The sequence below is a fragment of the Nannobrachium achirus genome, assembly GCF_963921795.1.
Source record: "Nannobrachium achirus genome assembly, chromosome: 5".
NCBI classification, from domain to species: Eukaryota; Metazoa; Chordata; class Actinopteri; order Myctophiformes; family Myctophidae; genus Nannobrachium; species Nannobrachium achirus.
In genome coordinates this window covers 1,776,826-1,798,749 of record NC_137814.1, presented here as the reverse complement: position 1 = coordinate 1,798,749, position 21,924 = coordinate 1,776,826, and the positions used below count along the sequence as shown (strand labels likewise).

Below are 21,924 nucleotides of genomic sequence, written 5' to 3'. Positions count from 1 at the left end.
TCTTCTGGATCTATCAGCGGCGACACAGTGAATCATCAGCTGCTCCTTAGGCCAGTCAATCTAAGTTAAAAAAGGGCCTGACCCAAAAGAAATTGCAATAGTAATGGTTCAAGGTTTTTTATGATCCTTAGGGTCATCCAAATAACATATTAAAAGTTGTGAATGATATATTTAGTGGATCACGGTAAATTCAGGGGGTTCAAGTTTGGGTCCATTCACTTACTATACAGGAAAAAAGACCCCCAAAAAAATCTTCTTTAAGTAGAATGTGAGGGATCTAACTAGGGGTTTTTCATGATTCTGAATCCATTGCAAGCATTTGTTTTGCACAAAAAACATTCCTCGGGCTAAAAACGGACCGATAGAACTATGGTATAGTGATGAGTCATCACTTTTCTGGGGTCAGCTCCATTTTGTGGTGTCCGTTTTTAACCCAAAGAATGTTTTTTGTGCAAAACGAATGCTTGCAATGGATTCAGGATCATGAAAAACCCCTAGTTAGAGCCCTCACATGCTACTTAAAGAAGATTTTTTGGGGGTCTTTTTTCCTGTATAGTAAGTGAATGGACCCAAACTTGAACCCCCTAAATTTACCTTGATCCACTAAATATATAATTCACAACTTTTAATATGTTATTTGGATGACCCTAAGGATCATAGAAAACCTTGAACCATTACTATTGCAATTTCTTTTGGGTCAAACCTTAGATTGACTAGCCTACCTGGACACAATTGCTGCCCTAGACATCACCGGGACGGCACTAAAGGGATTCTCCTCTTACCTGTCGGACCGGACCTGCCAGGTCTTGTGGAAAGGTTTGCTTTCATCCCCCTGCACCCTCCTAACCGGAGTCCCCCAGGGATCTGTATTTGCCCCCCTCCTTTTCTCCCTGACACAAAATCCCTTGGTGCTGTCATCTTGGCTCACAATCTATCCTATCACTGCTATGCTGATGACACTCAACTGTTTGTATCCTTCCCCCCCTCTGCCATCATGCCAGGTGGAAGAGCGCAATGCTGCATGCAGGGACGTGCACACATAGACACTAGGGGGTGCCAGAGCACTTGCCCTTTTGAGCGACGCGCTCCTTGAGGGCTGCAGGTCGCAACTCAGAACAGCTCTGCAGTTAATTTCCTACTTTCTCTTTTTCTTGCTTTTTTTCCTGTCTTCTTTTTTTCTTGTGGTGACTCATTACATTGGCCAAACTGGGCATGTTCTGAGGAACTTTGTTTTATTCTTGTATATAGTAGTTTAGTCTTTTTTTCGTGTTTTTTCTGATCGGCTGGCAGAAAAAGTGGGGGAAGGGCCTTCTGTGCCTTGCGAGGAACAAAGCAGAGGAAACAGTGGCCTACCTCTATCTGTTCAGCCTGTCTTAAGCGTGTGGCCCTGGGGCAACAGGACTGGCTCGTTGCTTTGGTGTTTTTTTTTTTATGGAGACACCAGTCTGTTGGTGCCGTAGGCATGGAGGTGTACGTGGACCTTGTTCTGGATGCAGGCGAGCATGGCGGCGGGAGTCAGATCCGGAGTAAACTGCATACGCGCGATGTTCGCGCAGAAGAGGAGGCCTACACGCTGTCGTCGTGAAAGCCCGTAACTCAGGCCAGAGGCGCACGCTGCGCAACGGAGGAGCGGAGCCCTCGACGCGGAGGCTCGTGGCGTGGACCGGACGATGTGTCGCTGTGGAGGTCTGTATCATACGTGGGCCTAGACGGCGGAGGAGACGCTGTACTACCGAGGCTCGGAAGGACGATTGCAACGCGCACACAACTCCACGATATTGTTCCAATCTTCCATCCAAATTATTACTCCCCCCCGCCCTCCCTCCTGTATTGCGGAGAGGAGCATCTATCTGCGTTTTTTTCCCTTTTTCTTTGTTGTGACTTGACATTGGTCACTTCTTTTTTTTGCACAGACTTTTGGACACTTTTTTGGCTCTGCACTTTTTCTTTTATTTAGGCTAAGCATTATTATTATTGTCTTGGTGCAAACACTTTTGCATACTGTATATATGTGTAGGCTATATATTTTTTGGCACTATACGTTGAGAAGTAGTTTCTAATGTTTGAATGACTGGACCATTGTAAGTTCTTTGAGTTTGCAATATGCTTAGAAAAGTCCCTTAAAATTGCAATCCTTTACTTGAAACGTTAGTAGGCCTACTACTTTTTTGTTGTTGTGTTCTGTCTCGACACTTTATGTATATAATATATATTTTAACCTAATTGCTCTGTATGGCTGATTCTCCTGTATTGTTGATTCTTCTTTCTTGTTTGTTTTTGTCGCTCGGCTGTACACAACAGTCCTTTTCTTTTTTTCTTACTGTCCTGTAACCTTTAACTGCTGTACCTTCTGGGTAACTGAATTTCCCCCTTGGGATAATAAAGGTATCTATCTACCTGCCTTTTTGTCTGCCTGGATCAACAATGTGCCCTATTTTTAAAGTTTGTTTTTTGTACAGTGTTTGTTTTGTTGTTTTGTACAGCTTCTTCTAAGTTCTAATATAGGCTATATATAGCCATATTCATGCCCCAAAATGCTCTGGAATCTCTCCTCACATCTGTGTGTCTCCCTTGAATGCTGCTCTAACACATTCCAATGACCGTCTGACTGTCTCCCTCATTGAGTCACTGCCCCCCCCCCCCCCTCCCTCCCTTCCCTGCGCTTGCTCTCACGTGACTGTGTGAGTGTGAGTTGTACAGCAGCAGCGCGCAGCAATGATCAAAGAAGCCGACAGTGCCTCTGTGCCTGCCTGTCAGATTCGCAAACTGCACAAGCAAGCCAACACAGAACATCCTCCTTGGATCCTCCTCTGCCCAAACTATAACTAATAATCTTATCTCATTAATTTTCCATGATCTCCAAAGTGCCCAAGTGACTGACCAACAAAGCCAGGTAACAAATAAAACAAGACAAGTTGTTTACCCCCTGCCTGGCCAAACAAACTTCACTGATGAGAAGTGCATGCAAAGATGCACTTCTCATCTCCTATGCTGAGAAGAAAGTCTCAGTCAGGGCCAGCACAGCTGTATCTAAATGCATTGACGATTATTATGTATTACCTGCTTAAGTGCTTGACAACAGAGTAAATCAATCATTTTGTAGTAGGTTTACATAATGATGTATTGTATTAATGTTTCAACATCTTCAAAGACATGGCACCGAGGAGGATGCTCCTCTAAAGTAGGACTAGGAGAAAGACAACGATAATAAAACTGCAATGATAAAAGTAAAATAAAAGTGATGGATAATACTGTATCACCATGAGAATTATTCTCAGCTTTTCTTTTCTTTTGTTTAGAATACAACCTTAATTGATTCCTGTAGTTAGAGGTAGGGGATGCATTGTTTTGCATGGAAAGTTATAGTGAGTCTTTACTTGAAACGTACAGAAGTATTGAGTTCTAAATGAAAGGGCCATCTTTGGTAATTGTCTTAAATATGCAAAAGATTGTTCTTGGCACACATTTGCACAGGGGAAAGCCACCCCTAGAATATGTTTAGTTACCTAACCTTTAGGCATTTATTTATTTATTTATGTCTTTGTGTTATTGTTTCGTACTGCACTATTTACTGCACTATTTACAAACTGTTAACAAAGCATTCGGTCAATCAATCAATGGTCACTCTTACTCAAGTCATTATTTTGTCAGTTTATGTTATACTATAGACACTAAAGCATGCACAATGGGGCATTGTTGCTTTCAAATCAATGTTCTGTTGTTCCATATTTGAATTGCTCAAGTAATTTAGCAGAAAACCAACCCGTTGAATATTATTACACATTTGCATCAGACTGCATATGGCTATGGGAATAAATACAAGATGTGCCTCTAATATATCTCATGCTACTAAGGTGTTTCGGTGCTCTGCGGTTCCACACGCCACACAAGGTGCCCTTTTTTTTCACTTGAGCCCCCCCCCCCTCAAAATGTCTCTGCACGTCCCTGGCTGCATGTTTGGCTGACATATCACAGCCCACCACCTCAAGCTGAACCCGGACAAGGCAGAGCTTCTCTTCTTCCCAGCTAAGTCTTGCCCCATGCAAGATCTCACTATTTCCATAGATAATGCATTGGTGACTTCGGTTCCTATACTAGAAACCTTGGTGTGGTCCTGGACAGCCAGCTATCATTCCAAGCACACATTGAATCAGTCACCTGGTTCTGTAGGTTCACACTCTATAACATCTGTAGAATCAGACCGTTCCTCACCCAGGAGTCAGCCCAGCTCCTCATCCAGACATCTGTCATATCAAAACTAGACTACTGTAATTATCTCCGCACAGAATACAAAACACTGATGCTGGCCTTCAAAGCAGCCAAAGGTATGTCTCCTCCTTACCTCCAAAGCCTGACCACTACAGATCAGCCAACACAGGGATGCTGACAGAACCCTGGAATGGAATAAACTCCCTGTCACACTTAGAAAAACAGACTCACTCCCTAGCTTCGGCCGTGAATGGAAGACTCACCTCTTCAGACTCCACCTAAGCCCACATCACTTACCGTAGCACTCGCCTACCATCAATGACCATACATGACATTTAGCTTTTGTTTAGGTTTTATAAGTGTGTTTTTTTTACTGAATGGGTGCTTGGTCTACCTACGTTCTTTTTCTTCGATTACTATTTCTATGAATTTGATGTATTGATGTTTATGTATTGATGTATTACCTTGCTTATTATAAATCACTCATGATTAAGAGCGTCTGCTAAATGTCTAAATTGTAAATGTAGCGACGGGCCGAGCCTCAGGCTGGCCCAGTAGGGCCCCGTTGAGAACTCTAGTGTGTGTGCGTGCGTGCGTGCGTGCGTGCGTGCGTGCGTGCGTGCGTGTGTACGTGTGTGCGCGTGCTTATGACATGCGTGTGTGCATGCAGGTATGCGGATGGATATAGATAGACAGACAGACAACAGACAGACAGACAGACAGACAGACAGACAAAAGAAGATATAGTATAGATTTGTGTCAATGTTGAAGTCATTGTTTGTTACCTGAACAGATGACCTCCAGTCTGTCCAGAGAACTAATAGACTGCATAGTTACACACTTCATCAGTGAGGATTCTGAACCGTTACAGGAAGATGTAATCCACCATACAGGTTGACGTTCAGAACCAGAACTCCATTTTGTGTCAACAGCAGAGCCACAGCCCAGCTGTTTACACACTACAGATGATGAGTTCTGGTTCCAGATAGATGCTAAGTCAGCTGCTGGTTTCCAATCTCCCTGGTGTTTCAATTCCAGTGTACCAGCACAGTGACTGGTTCCTCCCACCAACCTGACATAATACTCTGTACAGAGACAATATAATACACAGTAAAAGGTAACATTACTCTGCAGCTCATAGACTGTAAGTTAACAATATGGATTAAGAGCTCTTAGACTGTAAACAATATGGACTAAGAGCCGTGACGTCACATGTTTTAAAGCTTCTAGTTCAGTGAAACCACACCCACTATGAAGAGGAGCAAGGTGTGGAGCGAGGGATCAAGTCACCATTTAAATGTATTAAAGAGGCCCCTCCCACAAACTTTGGATGGTAATCATAGCCAATCGGAATGGAATATGAACAATCTTAGAGATAACATAATACTGAAAACAGTGGAACATCTAGTCTGAGAGAGGGTGAGTGCCAAAGTGTCCAGTCTGGCACAAATGCCTAACCCTAAACCCTAACCATAACCATAACCTCAGTAACCGGACTAATGAACCTTCGGACTAATGAACCTTTGGACTTATGGGCAGTCCCCACATTTTTCCCCCTCTTCAATCCAGAGGGGGAAAAAGGACAACATTTTGACAGTCCGAGGTTCAAGAATGTGACCTGCTACAGTGCCACCATGAGGCCGATTTCAAATATTTGGAGTGGCAGTTCTTTCTTCGCTTAAGCCCCTGATACACGTAGCAATTTTTATGCACAGTCAGAATCATGTTTTTTGACTTCTCCAGCACCTTCAACACTATCCAGCCTCTTCTGCTTGCGGAGAAGCTCGCGCTGATGGGGGTGGAAAGGGGCCTGGTTACATGGATTACGGACTACCTCTCCGGCAGACCGCAGTACGTGAGGCTGCAGAACTGTAGATCTGATGTGCTGGTGAGCAATACGGGTGCACCGCAGGGTACTGTACTCTCTCCTTTCCTGTTCACTCTCTACACTTCTGATTTCCGCTTCAACTCCAAGACCTGTCATCTACAGAAGTTCTCAGATGATACCGTGGTGGTCAGCCAGATCTCCGGTGAAAACACGTCTGAGCATGATGGTGTGGTGAAGGACTTTGTGCAGTGGAGCGAGGCCAACCATCTCCGGCTTAATGCTAGCAAGACCAAGGAGATGGTCGTGGACTTTCGTACGACTAATGGTGTTCCCCCGGTGCCTAGCACCATAAACGGAGAGGTGGTGGAGTTTGTGGACAACTACAAATTCCTTGGAATGCACCTGAACAGCTCTTTGGACTGGTCTGACAAGGGGAAGAGCAGGCTGTTCCTCCTGAGAAGACTGAGATCGTTTGGAGTGTGCAACAAGATGCTTCAGATGTTCTACCAGTCAGTTATGGCTAGTGTTCTCTTTTTTTGGAATATCTTGCTGGGGGGGGGGGGGGGGGGGGGGGGGGGGGGGGGCAACAACAGAGCGGGTGACACTGCCAACCTCAACAGACTGGTGAGGAAGGCAGGCTCTGTCGTTGGGTCCTCCTTACAGGGGGTGGAGGAAATAGCCAGGGTGCGTACAGCTAGGAAGCTGGTCGCCATCTTGGAGAACTCCTCCCATCCCCTCTACCCTGAGATCTTTGGTTACCGGAGTATGAGAGGAAACAACCGTTTCCGCTACCCAGGACGGAGGTGCGAAAGACCTGGAAAGTCCTTTGTGCCGGTCGCTCTCAAGCAATACAACGAGACTCATGATGGTCGCTTGCCAAGGCCTAATTGGATTACCTAGGACAACTGTTACCTTGCACTAATGGAACTAAAGTTGTACTGACTCTGACCTCTAACGTACTTTTCCCTGAGAGGGTTGCTGTGGCGTCTTGCTGTGGCTCCCATTATTGCTTTAAAAGGAAAAAATATATATATATATTCTTGACTTATTTGCACTGACTTTGGTCACTTTTTTTCAGGCCCTGCACTATTGGGTTGTGTTGGTTGTACTGTGTATTATTGCGGTGTTGATATGGCGGTGCGATACTTGTGTTGCATGACTGCATTGACTAGCAGTGACTGTTATGTGCACTCTTTTGTTTGGCACTGTTGGCTAAGTTATGCATGAGTATAGCTTTTTTGTGTGTGACGTGTCACTTATGAGCGTTGAATGTTTCGTGGTCACTTTATGTATATATTCTTCTTCTCTTTTTGCAATAGCTTTCGACACTTTATGTTTTATTTATCTTTTTTTGTGCTTGCTCTTTGGACTGTATACTACAGTACTCTTTTTCTTTTTCTTAATTCTCTGTAACTTGTAACCTTAACTGCTGTGCTGCCTCTGGGCAACTGAATTTTCCCTGTGGGATAATAAAGGTATCTATCTATCTATCCATCTATCCATCCATCCATCCATCCATCCATATCAACCAGCAACCACCAAAGGCATCATTTGGGTTTGGGTTGGCCATTGGCAGCGTCATTGGATTATGGTTCTCTCAACCAAATGGTAGGAGCACATTTTAAGTCCATATTTCTCATCTACCATTTGGTAGAGGCTTATATTTTAATAACTGGGGGGTGTATTGAAAAAAAAAAAAAGAAAAACATATATATATAATATATTGGTGTTATTATTGCCTAAAGGGAATGGAAAATGCAAATAAATACTTTTTTGACAGCTTTCTTACTGGTTTGACCTTCAAAGACTCTTTTTGTGCCTTCACGCTTGCAAGGCACCAGTCATGTTACCATACCTTATCAACAGGCATGAATTTATTTTAGGAAGTGCATTTTATTTTTTCCCCTTTAGCCAACCCAATTGACGCCTCTGTTCGTTGCTGGTTGATATTGATGAAAAAACTGTTACGTGTATCAGGGGCTTTACTGGGAGTGTTGTAACAATCACCTTTTAACTTTGCAAGAGGAAACGTTAACTAAAGGGGAAAAAAAAGAAAATTAAAAAATTACTTTTTATTTAGATGCCGCAAATTAATAATTCTTCTGCATATACATACATCATGTCCTAGTATGAGCGAATAGGAGAAGGGAATCAATGTCATGAATCAATTGATGTCTGGCCCGCCAATCAAAGAATATGATTATAGGCAGAATCGCGGAAAGTTTAGAATATTTGGAGGTCCCGTTTTCCTTTTTCACTAGATTGTGGTTGTTGCACTACAATACTTCACCATCTGTTGCGCTCTGATGATATAATAAACCCATACAATGTAAGAATGTGTACGTTCTGTAATGCAAAGCCAATGGTGAAAGCTGTTGTTTCACCCAAAAAAGTAATGGTGGATTCGGCCAAGCCCTTGAATACCCGTAGGCATATGTCGGTCTCAAAGAATAGACAAAGCAACTGGTTGTGACTGTCACTATGAGAATCATCACAGCTTGTGTATCCCTTTTATACCCATATATGGAGTTCCCTGATGTCATAAATATTAATGATGCCCTGTTAGAGAGAACCCCGTGATGCCAGGGGGAACAAATCCCTTTTATGCCCATATATGTAGATATGGAGATCCCTGTGATGCCAGAGGAACAAATCCCTTTTATGCCCATATATGGAGATCCCTGATGTCCACGTCACTGTGGCGCGACCTTGCCCTTTAGGGTGAGGTCGCATGTCGCCTGAGGCGTCTTACTAGTAAATAAAATAATACACTTCAGGATTTAAATACTGTCCCTGCTTCTTTCACATATCCCTCCCAACACAAACTAAACATGCTTCAACTAGGAATGTGATCAAAAGTAGATTTTAAACTTCATTATCGACTCATGCTCATCTCGACTAAAAAGATATGGAATTCCATATGGAAGAGGAACGGTGTGTGTCTGTGTCATACAGTCTGCGCTAGTGCATGTTTGCACAGTCTGGTTATGTGTGCGCTGACTGGTTTTGTTTACCTTCTGTTTGTGCATGCTTGAAAGCTTGTTAAGCGTGTGTTGTGGGATGATTTTGTCAAGACTGATTATAAAACACAACACTATTACTGTTACTAGTATTATGTGTGTGGCATCTGGAAGGAGAGCAGAGTCTGACATCCTTCATTCCCCCTAATTGGTCAAATGTAAACCTTGTTAGTTAGGTTAGGCTGCTGTAGCCTACGGATTAAACTCCTGTTCTGTGTTAACTTCTCTCTCCTACCACATCAATTCAGCATGGAACTGGGAGAAAGCAAAAAGTACAAAATAACCCCAATGCAACCAAGCCATTGTGCTTTTTTGTGGTTTAAATACAATTAGTAGACCTTGTATCTGAACTGTACTGTCCTCAGTGTCCTGGCCTATGCAAACTTCTAATAAAGTATTCAATCAATCAATCAATCAATCAATCAATCAATCAATCAATCAATCAATCAATCAATAAATGTTTACAAAATATTTTTGTATAATAAATACTATTTTTCATTATGGCTTTGACGAAGTTCTAAACATGAAGGCTGCAGTTGTGGTGCTTAACAGTTCTGCTGACGTTGACGATCCTCACCGGCATTTAGAGACTTCATTTACTCAAAAAGAGACATTTTGATCCAAAAGGTGGCCTGGTTACAGTAGAAAATACACTCGGCTGGGCGCAGCCATGTTTCTTTTCTGGGCCCACACTGTCATGTGACTAGATGACGTAAACGTTGCCGTCAAGTGATAATCCAAAAAAACAAAAAGAACCCTTAAAAATAATAGCTGCGGCCTACGGAGGAAGCCGCGCGGCACCAAGGCACCAAGCATCCCTTCAAATTAAAAGGCAGTAGAAGTGTTAAAGGACAACAAAGCAAAAAAAAAAAGTCGACCATAAATGGCCTTAACACGTCGACTTGCAAAATACTGAGTCGTTCACATCCCTAGTTTCAACAAATTATGCTGTTGTGTTGCTGTCCGTAAAATAAAATAATAATAATAAAGTCTGCTTACCCTGAACATCTAGAGAGAGTGGTGAAGATCTCTGTGATCCATTTCTGTTTGTCCCCTGACAGACATACTCTCCAGTGTCTGCTGAAGACACATTCTCCTTCACCAGCTGAGGACCAGTGAAAATATATGTGATGTCTCTGTACCAGGTGTAGATGTCTACTGGTGGGTTGGCATCACTGCTGCAGGTCAGAGTCACTTTGCTGCCCTCAACAACTTCTCCTGGTGGATCCACTGATACTGAAGGCTTTTCTGGAGGGTCTGTGGAGGAATAAAGATTGATGATGGACACTAAATCAACTGCAGTATTTATAAGGAATAGGAGACAGTATTTATAAGGAATAGGAGACAGTATTTATAAGGAATAGGAGACAGTATTTATAAGGAATAGGAGACAGTATTTATAAGGAATAGGAGAGTATTTATAAGGAATAGGAGACAGTATTTATAAGGAATAGGAGACAGTATTCATAAGGAATAGGAGACAGTATTTATAAGGAATAGGAGACAGTATTTATAAGGAATAGGAGACAGTATTTATAAGGAATAGGAGACAGTATTTATAAGGAACAGGAGACAGTATTTATAAGGAATAGGAGACAGTATTGCTCACTAGGAATGAACAATAACAATTAATTCATTTTAGGGATGCACCGATATATCGGCCACACATCGGTATTGGACGATATTTTCCGTTATCGGTCAATATCGGTATCGTCAAATAAAGCTGACATTAACCGATGGCAGAAGCCAATATGTATCTGTTGTTGATAAGCATGTCTGTCTGTCCGTCTGTCTGTCCAGAACCAGCATGCTGACATCACTGGTATTAAACACTGCCCAAATTTGGAGATGACTGACATCACTGATACCGCTTCTTGTATGGTAACAGCCATATGCTGAAACAATGCCCACATTTTGAGTTAACTGGACACCACGAGGGGTCTAAAAACATGGAGCAAAACAAAAGAAATGTAGATTTGAACATTTTCTGCTAGTTTTTAGCTGGTTCTGTCCCAGTGAGCAATAGTTGTCAATTAGACGTCTCTCTGAAATCAGTCGTCTAGACGTTAATTAGACGTTATTTCAACGTCTATATATAGACGGTCTATTAAATAGACCGTCTATTAGACGTCTAATCAATGTCTGGTCTAAGATTAGACATCTAAGCAAGGAGGGGGGGGGGGGGGTCGTTTACAGGTGTGGGAACGTGTTAGGAATCCCATGTGTTAATAATAACTACTTAAAGAATTCCTTCTGTATATTCAAAAATCTTGAACATTTTTGAACATTATAAGTGAAAATCTTTGAATACTTTATTGACCCTTTGCTAAGCCCCTTAGCAATAGCACATTAGCAAGGAGTTACTAAGAGAGGAGCACTGCTTCTCACCCATTGACTTGCATGTTATATGACAGCTTTTTACCAAAGAAATAATCCATAATTTCAGGATTAACACAGCTAACACACACACACAGCCCCGGACTGGGGGAAAAAAACGGCCCTGGCATTTGAGGCCATCAACGGCCCTATGTCAAAACCACACGCACTGAATGAAGACACTTCACATTAATTTTGACCATATCGTTTTACTGTTTAAAAACAGCAGTAATAACAGTGTTCTAATAGAGAACGAAACAGTCATTTGAGAACAAAAAACAAACAAAAAAAGAGGCATGTGAACATTTAGATGTTTCAGAAATGTCTGTCAATGAAAGCGTCTCATAATGTAGAGCAGAGAGAGTCTTTATATTGAACATGTCGGCTTGGTGAGTCTGGGTGGTTGAACCTTCATCCTGGCCTGCCCCTCTGAAAACGAAATAAAATTCTGATTGGTATGGCTCTGCACGGTTGCATTACCAAGCTTATGCATGACTGCATCCTAATTAGATCAATTTAAAATAGTTAGATGTTTTTTCGTTTATAATAGTCCATGCTAATTATTATGGAACCATTGTACATTTTAATATTTCACCAACATACACAGGACACTATTTTCCATAGGCCATTAGACCACGTTAATAGCCTAACTCAATTTTACAGCGATCTATTCTGGTCTCGGTTAAATGTTAATGCAACGCTCACTTCACCCATCAAATGATCTACTCATTGCCTACATGCATACAACTGTTACACCTAACACTTAATATACAACAACCTCACACTCCACTCCACAGACAAATAAAAACCAGCCGGTAATAACTGACCACTGCATAACTCAGTCACATCAAGTTCAAATTCACACGCAAAGACCCTGCAGCCAAAAACAACATCACTGTAACACAACGCACACACCACAGCACAGTGGACAGCTGCTTGCCTTGTTATACAAGCCCAACTGCCCAACAAATTTACCAAACCACATTGCAGTAGAATAGAATAGAAATAATAGAATAGAATAGAATAGAATAGAATAGAATAGAATAGAATAGAAACGAGAAATTAGAGAATAATAAACTACTTGTATGTCCTACCTTATTGAATGAGCAGCCGTCACATTAGTGCGCTTTTCTACGCCACCAGGTCGATGATGAGGTCCTTATTCAAAGACGACAGAAACTCTTTTTCCATTGACATGAGCATAAAGCTCTCGAGGTGTTCCTGTGATGCTGTGCTCCTTAGTCGATTTTTTATGAATTTTAAAGTGGAAAAGCTTCGCTCACAAGCAACTTGGGTCACTGACAGTGTTAAGAGAAACTTATATCCAAGCCCAATTAGGCGGTATGAACAAGTGAACATGTTATAGCGATGGAGGAAAAAATAGACACAGGCCGGACAGTTTCTGCATGATTTGCAGGTTTTGTTGACAACATCCCATTCCTCTGTTTGCTCATCAAAGTCATCATCTTCATCCTCAGTACACATTTGGACGGGATACTCGTTACGCACAGACTCGCTGAAACTGTCCCAGTTTGTAGCCAGACTGAGTAGCTCGGCCTGCAAGTTAGCAGGAGTTGCGTTGCTGTTGTGCCTCGTCAGGTTTGCGCTCAGCGCGTTCAGTGCGCCAGCAGGGACACCGTTAAGTTTCAAATAATCGAATCTCTTGGGGTCAAGCAGGGAAAAATCTGTGTACAGTTCTCTGTTTTTATCAAAACGCTGGGAAAGGCTTTGATTGACTGTATCCAGAATTACATTATGTACTGTAATCTCATACTTCTTATCAGCATCTTCTATGGTTGTGTCACCACATAATTCGCGTGGCATCCTTTTTGTTTGTTTTGTTCTGACTTTAGGCAGGGCGTCTTCCACTGTGTCCTCCTCACTGTCACGTTCATCTCACTGGTCGTTCGCCCATTTCACAAAGGTGTCTGCTGCCGTCTTCACTCAGGTTCAGGTTCAGGTTCAGGTTTATTAGTCAAATGCATATCCATACAGGTATAGACATACAATGAAATGCTTGTGCCAGGAGCACTCTCAGCCTTATTACACACAAAAAAACAAGACAACAACAGGTCACCCAGGACAACCCAAAAACAACAAAACAACCATACCGTGTAACAGTGTACAGTTTAAAAACTGCGTATATTGCACATGACTACCTACGTCTCGCTTCCATCTCTTCGTTAAGCATCCTGATTGCTTGAGCATAAAAACTATTACTGAAACGGGTGGTGTGAGATTTGATGCTCTGGTAACGTTTTTTGGATGGGAGGAGATAGAACAGGGAATGGGCGGGATGACAGCTGTCCTTTAAGATGTTCTCTGTCTTTTTCTTACAGCGTGTGTTATAGATTGTGTGTAGCTGTGGTAATTCTGTGCCAATGATTTTGGCAGCTCTCTTCACAATTCTCTGTAACTGTGTACTGTCTTGAACAGTCACGTTACCAAACCACACTGTGATGCATCCTGTCAAAACACTTTCTATGGTACAGCGATAGAAATTAACAAGAGCCTTGGTGCTCAGGCCAAATCTCCTGAGGCGCCTCAGAAAGTACAATCGCTGCTGCGCTTTCATAAGGATACCTTCGCTGTTTTGAGACCATGTGAGTGAGTTTGTTATGTGAACACCCAGGAATTTGAAACTGTCCACTATGTCTACAGGTGAACCATTTATGGTTAAGGGACTGTGATTGACTTTAGACTTCCTAAAGTCAACGATGATCTCTTTTGTTTTACTAACATTTAGAGAGAGATTGTTATTCTGGCACCATAGGGTTAGCTCTTCAATTTCCCTCCTATAGGCCCTCTCATCATCGTTGGATATTAGTCCTATAACCGTGGTGTCATCTGCAAATTTGAGAATAGAATTATTGCCACACCTGGCAACACAATCATAGGTGAACAGACTATACAACAAGGGACTGAGGCAGCAGCCCTGGGGCGCTCCAGTCCTGGTCAATATCTTAGATGAATGCTTGTTCCCTATTCGTACAGATTGTGGCCTGCCTGTCAAAAAGTCAAACAGCCAGTTGCAGATACTACTGCCAAGACCAAGACCCCTGAGTTTCAACACAAGCTTAGATGGTACAATCGTGTTAAAGGCAGAGCTATAATCTATGAAGAGTAGTCTGACATAAGAGTTCCTTTTCTCCAGATGTTTCAAGGCAATGTGTAATGCGAGAGAAATAGCATCATCGACTGATCTATTAGCACAGTATGCAAACTGTAATGGATCAGTATTGGCAGGGATAATGTGCGTTATATGTGATATAACCATTTTTTCCAGACACTTCATGAGAACAGAGGTCAAAGCCACAGGGCGATAATCATTAAGACAGGCGACAGGTTTTTTCTTTGCTATGGGTACAATTATGGTTTCCTTGAAACACAACGGTACCACACACAATGACAGGGACATATTAAAAATGTCAGTAAAGACTCCCGAAAGCTGGTCGAAACACAACTTAAGGACACGTGAGGCAATCCCGTCCTGCAAAGTCACGTGCATATTTTTCCATATCCTCTTGTGTCTTTGTGACAAAGCGATGTGCAGTGAGCAAATCCATTCCACTCGTTTGCAAGTACTCTGATAGCGGAGTTGTTGTTTGGAAGATGCGCAGAAATGTCTGGGCAGTGAGGATAGTTTGGTATTTCAGCAGGTTATCTGCATAACCGCTGGCATTCGTGCGCACCTTCGAAGGCAATTTCACTTTATTACTCAGTTCCCTAAGTGTCACTATCAGATCAATGTAAAGGCACCCAGCTGGATCCCCAAATAAGCCAAATACCTTTTTAAGCGCAGCATCTTTAGCCCACCATCGCGTTGCACCTATTGGTGACAGCCGCCTGTGCCGTGTGTCTTTGCTTACATCCTCCCATACATTCATTCTTTGGTACGAGTCTCGCAGGAAAACAGCAATGTCATTTAACAAATTAAAGAGTGATGCGGCCGTTAGATCGGAGCTTGTAGTGTCCGATAGCACTAAATTCAGTACATGGCTATAACACCATACGTGTACCTGGGGAGCATCAGCTGACAAGAGTGCTGAAAAGCCTCTATATTCCCCTTGCATGTTAGCCGCTCCGTCTGTAGCATTACCAACACAGTTAGCCAAATTAATGTCCATTTTCTCCAAAACACCCTTCACCAATTCAACGAAGGCCTGGCCAGTGGACAACTCGGTTTTAACGGTAGCCAGATAAGTCGACCTCTTTCAAAGTCGACCCAGACTCTTTTCCACAGATTTGACTAAAATCAAATCTGTGTTTCTGGGGGTCCCTGGAACAAAAAGCGCATTATCACCGAACACTGATCTTTAGCTGTTATGTCCTGTGTGGTATCAATTTGAATGGAATACATCCCAGCATGTTTAACTTCTGCAGCAATAGTCTCTTTAATGAGACGTCCAATAGCCTCGATGACCGTGTTTACTGTAGTTTTAGAGAGTAGAGTGACCAGTGAACCTCGGCCCTTAGCACCAGAGTCGTGCAGGCTCTTGCTTTTCTCTATACACGAACGGACATGTGTCTGCATTATTACATCATATTTGCTCAACAAGAGAACGAGTTCTAAAAAGGTCCCATGATCAGCAGCTTCGTCTTCCAAACTGAATGCAGCCTCTTGTTTGTCGCCCCTGTAACTGAGTCCACGTTTTCCAATTACTTTAACAATGTCAATAACACGCTCTAAAACCTGTCGCCGCTGGCGCACTTGCTCTCTGGCAATAGCCGTTTGATTTCCATCAAGCAGCTCAGGTATATTGCCTCTGTTCTCTCTTAAAATGTAAGCGTAGGCAGCATCGTTATGAGGGCCAAGTATCTCATGCTCGCCTATACGTTGATGTATATGTCTCCAGTCACTCATTCCCAGAGTAAAGGGGTTATCATGTTTAGAAAATGCCAGACACACAGAGCAGTATAATGTGTTTGATGTGTTACAATATGTTAACCAAGATCGCCGTGTCCCATCGCTACAATTAAATACACTTTTAACTGTTTTGTTGGTGGTTGTTTGAAATGGATGGTACTTAAAAAATAAATCCAAATCTGCTGATTTTGGCCGAGCGAAGTAGTCAAATGCAGTCTCCCCAGTCTCACTCCCAGCCCCAGGTTCATCATCACCTACAGTTCCAACGCGATCATCCACTTCCTTATCCAAGTTGTTGTTTTTATCCGGCGGCGGCGACTCCTCCTCGGCCTCGGGAATAATAACAATGCTGCGCTGTCCTCCACATTCAGTCTCTCCAGCACCGTGACCGGGCTCCTCTGATAGCTCCTCCACGTCCCCGACCGGCCCGACGATAGGTGACTTGGTTGAACTTGTGGCCGGCTCAGCCGTACTAATACTACCCCAGCCGAGAGCACTACTGGCCGGTAGCGACGCCTCCTCCTCGCTGACAGAAGCAGGCTGCTGCTGGGCAAACATCTTAGTTATTTTTAAACATTTCCCCGCATCTGCTTCCAAACTTTTTCGTTTTTTAGCTTGTACTTTCTCCCAGCCACCTTTTGCTTTTTTGTTTTGTTTTCGCTCCATTTTCACCTTGCAATTTGCACGCAAACGCTAGTAGTCCCACCTTCTATCAACGTATCCCGCGCCAACTTTCTTTGAACTAGTTACGTTGACGTAGCCTACGTTGCGTACGTTGCGTACGTTGACGGAGCAAACCACTTGAGCAGCAGGGGGAATTGAGTCTCTGCCTCCCTCCCTACCCAGTCACAATCAAGTCACCCCCCCCCCCCCCCCCCCCCCCTTAATGACATGGGATAATGGGCCGGGCCGGGCCGGCACAGTCGTCTCTATTAGGGCCGATTGGTGGTGACTGCGTGCTTTTATTATTATTAATATTTTTTTTTTTCGGGGAGGGCTCGGCCCCAGAGACTGTCGGCCCTTCTGGCTTCTGCCAGAACTGCCAGTCCGGGGCTGCACACACACACACACACACACACACACACACACACACACACACACACACACACACACACACACACAGTATAGATTAGTGTCATTGTTGAAGTCATTGTTTGTTACCTGAACAGATCAGATCCAGACTGGAGGAGGAACTACTAGACGTCATTACTCCACACTCCCTCAGTGAAGATTCAGATCCAACACAGTAAGATGTAATCCACCATGTAGGTTGATCTGTAGAACCATCTCTCCTCTCTGTAGAAACAACAGAGCCACAGCCCAGCTGTCTGCACACTACAGATGAATGCTTCTGGTTCCAGACATAACTAAACACTGGTCTCCATTCTCTCTGGTGTTTCACCTCCAGTCTACCAGTACAGTTGCTGGCTCCTCCCACCAACCTGACATCATCAGGCTCTGTACACAGACAATAGAATAAACGTTAAGAACTCTCCTGTCTCTATTCTAGGGTTAACTGTCTGCTAAAATAGACCATCTGTAAGCTCACAACTCCTCACAATACAAGCTTGTAGATCTGGTGAGCTGGAAGCACTAAATCCAAGGGTGGGCTGAACGTGGGAGACACGCACACACAAGGGGGGGGGGGGGGGATTATTATACAAGGGTACAAGGATTCACTGCAGGCCCCCCATGAATGTTCTTCATAGGGGGAGAGGATAACCCATTTAGACTGGGAACGCATGATTACACATTATTTTGAGCTTTAACTATTGAAACATAGCAGATATACAAGCTCACAGCATGGCACCGAGTGCCGCACTGCGAGCCATTAGATCTGCATTTTTTTTTTTTATCGTGAAAAAGTCTTTGAATATTTCAAATCCTTCTATGTCAGTGGTGCTCAAACCTTTTCATGTGAAGCACCCCCAAAATGATAAGTATTTGGCCACGGACCCCCATCTCAAAATATTTAGTGCCAGGGACCCCCGAGAAGCAACATTGAGGGTCATTTGAGTAACAAAGAAATACATATATTCATAGATTTGGGCAGTAGCAATAAACAATCATTAATATGCTAATATAATGCATGTCTTGTCTGTATTACAATGGTTCCTACAATATAAATAATAACTAAAACTGCTCTCCACCACCAGGGGGGGCTGCTGCCCCTAAAGCCACATAGTTCCATCGCTAATGCTTGTAGATCTGCTATTTTAGAGTGAAAACGGGAGTGGGCCTGGTATACAGCCTTGGGAATACAGTGAACTAAATATAGGTTTGAAGTGGTTCAAAAAGCAATATTACTTTGACTGTAAACTAATAATCAATAAAGTGTAGTTTGTCTTTTACCTGAGCAGGTGAGTCCAACAGTCTTGTCAGGTGAGCAGGTGTTTCTAGTTGAGTCTGAGGTTCTACAGTCCAGGAGAACAGACTCACTGCCTTCACACTGGAACTCTTTGGTCCACATGGGAGCCTTCCCTTCTCCATAGAGCGCCCCCTGGAGGACTGAAGGAGCCCCACAGCCAAGCTCCCTACAGGCCACCTCTGCATCCTGCTGGTCAAAGTCACCTTCACACACTGAGAGCCACGACTGATCAGACTTCACCTCCACTCTGCCTGAACACCAACCAGGACCATTCACCAACCTCACTGACTCTGGAGAGAGAGAGAGAGAGAGAGAGAGAGAGAGAGAGAGAGGGGGGGGGGGAGAGTGTGAGAGAGAGACAGACAGACAGACATAGACATTGACAATTCCTCCTTCTCACATGACATCACCGCGTCGTTCTGCTTTACGGCAGTGCGCGATTTGAGGTGATAACAGGGCTGCCTCTATCTCTACACAATAGAGCCACCACAAGCCTACAACTACTCGTTTTTAAGGTAAAGTTTGTTATGCTACTGTTAGCTGTTTGTCATCATGTTCTCTTGTTAGTGTTAAGTCTTTTTTCATTATGGAAATTGCCTTAGATTGGGGTGTGGGGGAAAAAACATGGCATCAGGTGCTAATAATGCTACATGCTGCCTGTCTGTTTACATTATGAGCCACAAGTCTGGTGACAGAAAACGATTTATTTACATGATGACAGTCGAAAGTTAAAGACAACATCACCACTCATCAGTAAATTATATTACCAAGTGTTAAGCCTTTTTAACTTTTAAGTGTGTACATATGATTTAACAGAGGTGAATCCACTAGGCTATGCATACTGGGTTTTATACTGTATGCTGTTGTGGACATTTCTATGTAATACAAGTTGAGTGGGCAATATTCAAGTCTGGGCCATATCTTTTGTTATGTTAACATGGTTAATTACTTAGAAACTGACCTCATCTGGTCATTATTAACTGAATAGGCTGATAATTATATCACTGATAATTATACTGATAATTATATGGAACGCCCTTCCTCAAGCCCTAAAGGAGAGCAAATCCCTAGCCTCCTTCAAAATTGGTATGAAAAGTCACCTTCAGACAGCTGCTACCCGTGACTTGTAAATAGACTAAGCCCCCATGCCCCCCCCCCTTTTTTTATTATTCTCTTTTTTCTGCCTTTGTATTTGATGTTATGCTTTTGAAACTGATATTATCCTAGATAAAGTACTATGTTCTATCCGTCTGTCTTTCAATGTTATATGAGATACTTAAAGCTATACTGTGTAAGTTGCTCAACTAGTGGTCAGTAGCGTCCGCGTCTTTCGGCCGTTTTTCGCCGCGGACCGGGCCTCACACCCCCGCGTCACCCCCGCATCTGCCTCCACCTCGCCGAGATCTATCTTTGGAGGGGTCCCTGGTTCCTGTGCGTTCAGGCATTCCGGAGAAACGGAGTGTTTCACCCGAGTATAGATAGAGACACACGGGCGCCTACAAATATGGCCGCCCTATTGTGATAGCTAGCGACCCCACTTCAAGATGCGCTGTGATTGGCCGGCAGTGTATAACCCTCGCTGTGATTGGCCGGTAGTGTATGATGACGTCATTTTGCCGGGAAATCCCGCCCCTGTCACTGCTAGAAGAAAATATATAAAGAGAAGGCTTCAGAAGCTGAAAATAACGGAGTGGGTGTTCTAAAACTTTAGCGATTTAAGAGTTAGGACAATTTTAAGATGGTATAACTTATATTATTATTTATTTATACATGGTATAACTTTAAAGTGTGGTTCCTGTGGAAATAAGCCTCGGCTTTCTAGGATCTCCTTTTAGTTGACCTTGTACCAGTGATTTGTACTGTCATGAAACTGTACTTTTTTCTATTGCAAACTTCTAATAAATTCTTCAATCAATCAATCAATCAAAACCACAACGTAATCCCCCATTCCCCCTAATAGTCTCAAATAGATAAAATAAATCATACATATGCTTGATATGTGAAAGATAACCAGTATGTTACAGTCTCTCCCTATGGCAGCTGTGAGTTAGCAACGTTAATTAAACATCTATGTGTATATATACAGCAAAACACACACATTGTTATTTCTCTTAACCGATTTGGTGCCATTCCCGAGATATCTCGCGATATTTACTCGAGTATCTGGAGTGCCATTCCCGAGATATCTCGCGAAAAGTAATATATTACTGTAACGGCGATTACAGTACCTGGTACAATGGCGGAAGGCCCCGATCACATCTCCGTCGCTGATTCATCATCATCACGGCTCCACGAGCACAAAATAGTAATCCCATAACATTGGGAGAATATGTACAGATGGTCCACTCAATGTGACAGAATCTTGATCACTTCTAAAATGTACATGGATGCCTTAAGTTGTCCATCTTGAGGTATCATTTTATAACTTACAATGCATATCCTGTTTAAAATATACATTAATAAACGTTATTTGCAATTTACCGAGTGTAGAGAAAAATAAAGCTGCAGTTTAGAAACGTTAGTGTTCCCTTAATGTTTCAGAGGTTGAGAACAAAGCAAACATTTTGTTTCAAGAAAAACTATTTACCTAGCCTGACACTCAGCCTGAATTGACATTTCGTTTCACTTCATTATTCAGTCTGAAGTCAGTTCCGCCCACAGCCTTTGCAGGGAAATGAGGCTTGCCGAAATGAGGCTTGCCGAAATGAGGCACTGTTCAGCGATTGGTTCACCGACCAACACATGACATAGTGTTGTTATGTGTGCCTGGCTGGCTAGTGGCTAACCTGTTGCTTGCTAGTGCTACTTGCTAACCAAAGAAACAGTCAGAATAGGAGCACTACGAACTAGTAATCAAACACAACATAACATGCCTGCTACTGGTGTTTCATAGCGAGATCGATACGATCGCATTTTACCGCAATTTACCGCATTTTACCGCGACACGATGTGCGGTACGGTACGGCGGCGGCGCTGGTGTACTTGGAAACACACATGAGTTCTGGGAAACCCCCACCCACGCTGATCACAAGACGCTGATTCACGACGCTGATTCGCCCGTTTGGATTTTCAACCGAGGCAGGCCTCCTCATTGAGAGCGATTCTAGACCTGAATCGCAGAAACAAAAAAATTAAAGGGGTGTGGCTAGCGATTCAGGGTCTGGAACTAGGCTACTATTTACCCTCACCTTCATGCAAAATACAACAGAGGAATATTTAATTTTCAGTTGTTCAAAAGAAAATCAATTATTTGCAG

General features: G+C 43.0%; 1 protein-coding gene across 4 annotated transcripts in view; it reads right to left on the bottom strand.

Moving 5' to 3' along the window:
* LOC308284506 (scavenger receptor cysteine-rich type 1 protein M130-like) overlaps positions 1-21,924 on the bottom strand; it is a 63,706-nt gene that overhangs the window by 21,340 nt on the left and 20,442 nt on the right. Inside the window, exons 4-7 of one of the 4 annotated variants that reach the window (XM_080725140.1) lie at positions 18,653-18,958; positions 17,462-17,758; positions 10,057-10,314; positions 4,995-5,294 (exon numbers count right to left, since the gene is read on the bottom strand). In XM_080725140.1, coding sequence (XP_080581266.1) covers positions 4,995-5,294; positions 10,057-10,314; positions 17,462-17,758; positions 18,653-18,958 — 1,161 coding nt within the window. The remainder of the gene's footprint in view (positions 1-4,994; positions 5,295-10,056; positions 10,315-17,461; positions 17,759-18,652; positions 18,959-21,924) is intronic. The other 3 variants (XM_080725141.1, XM_080725142.1, XM_080725143.1) reach the window with 3 other exon arrangements.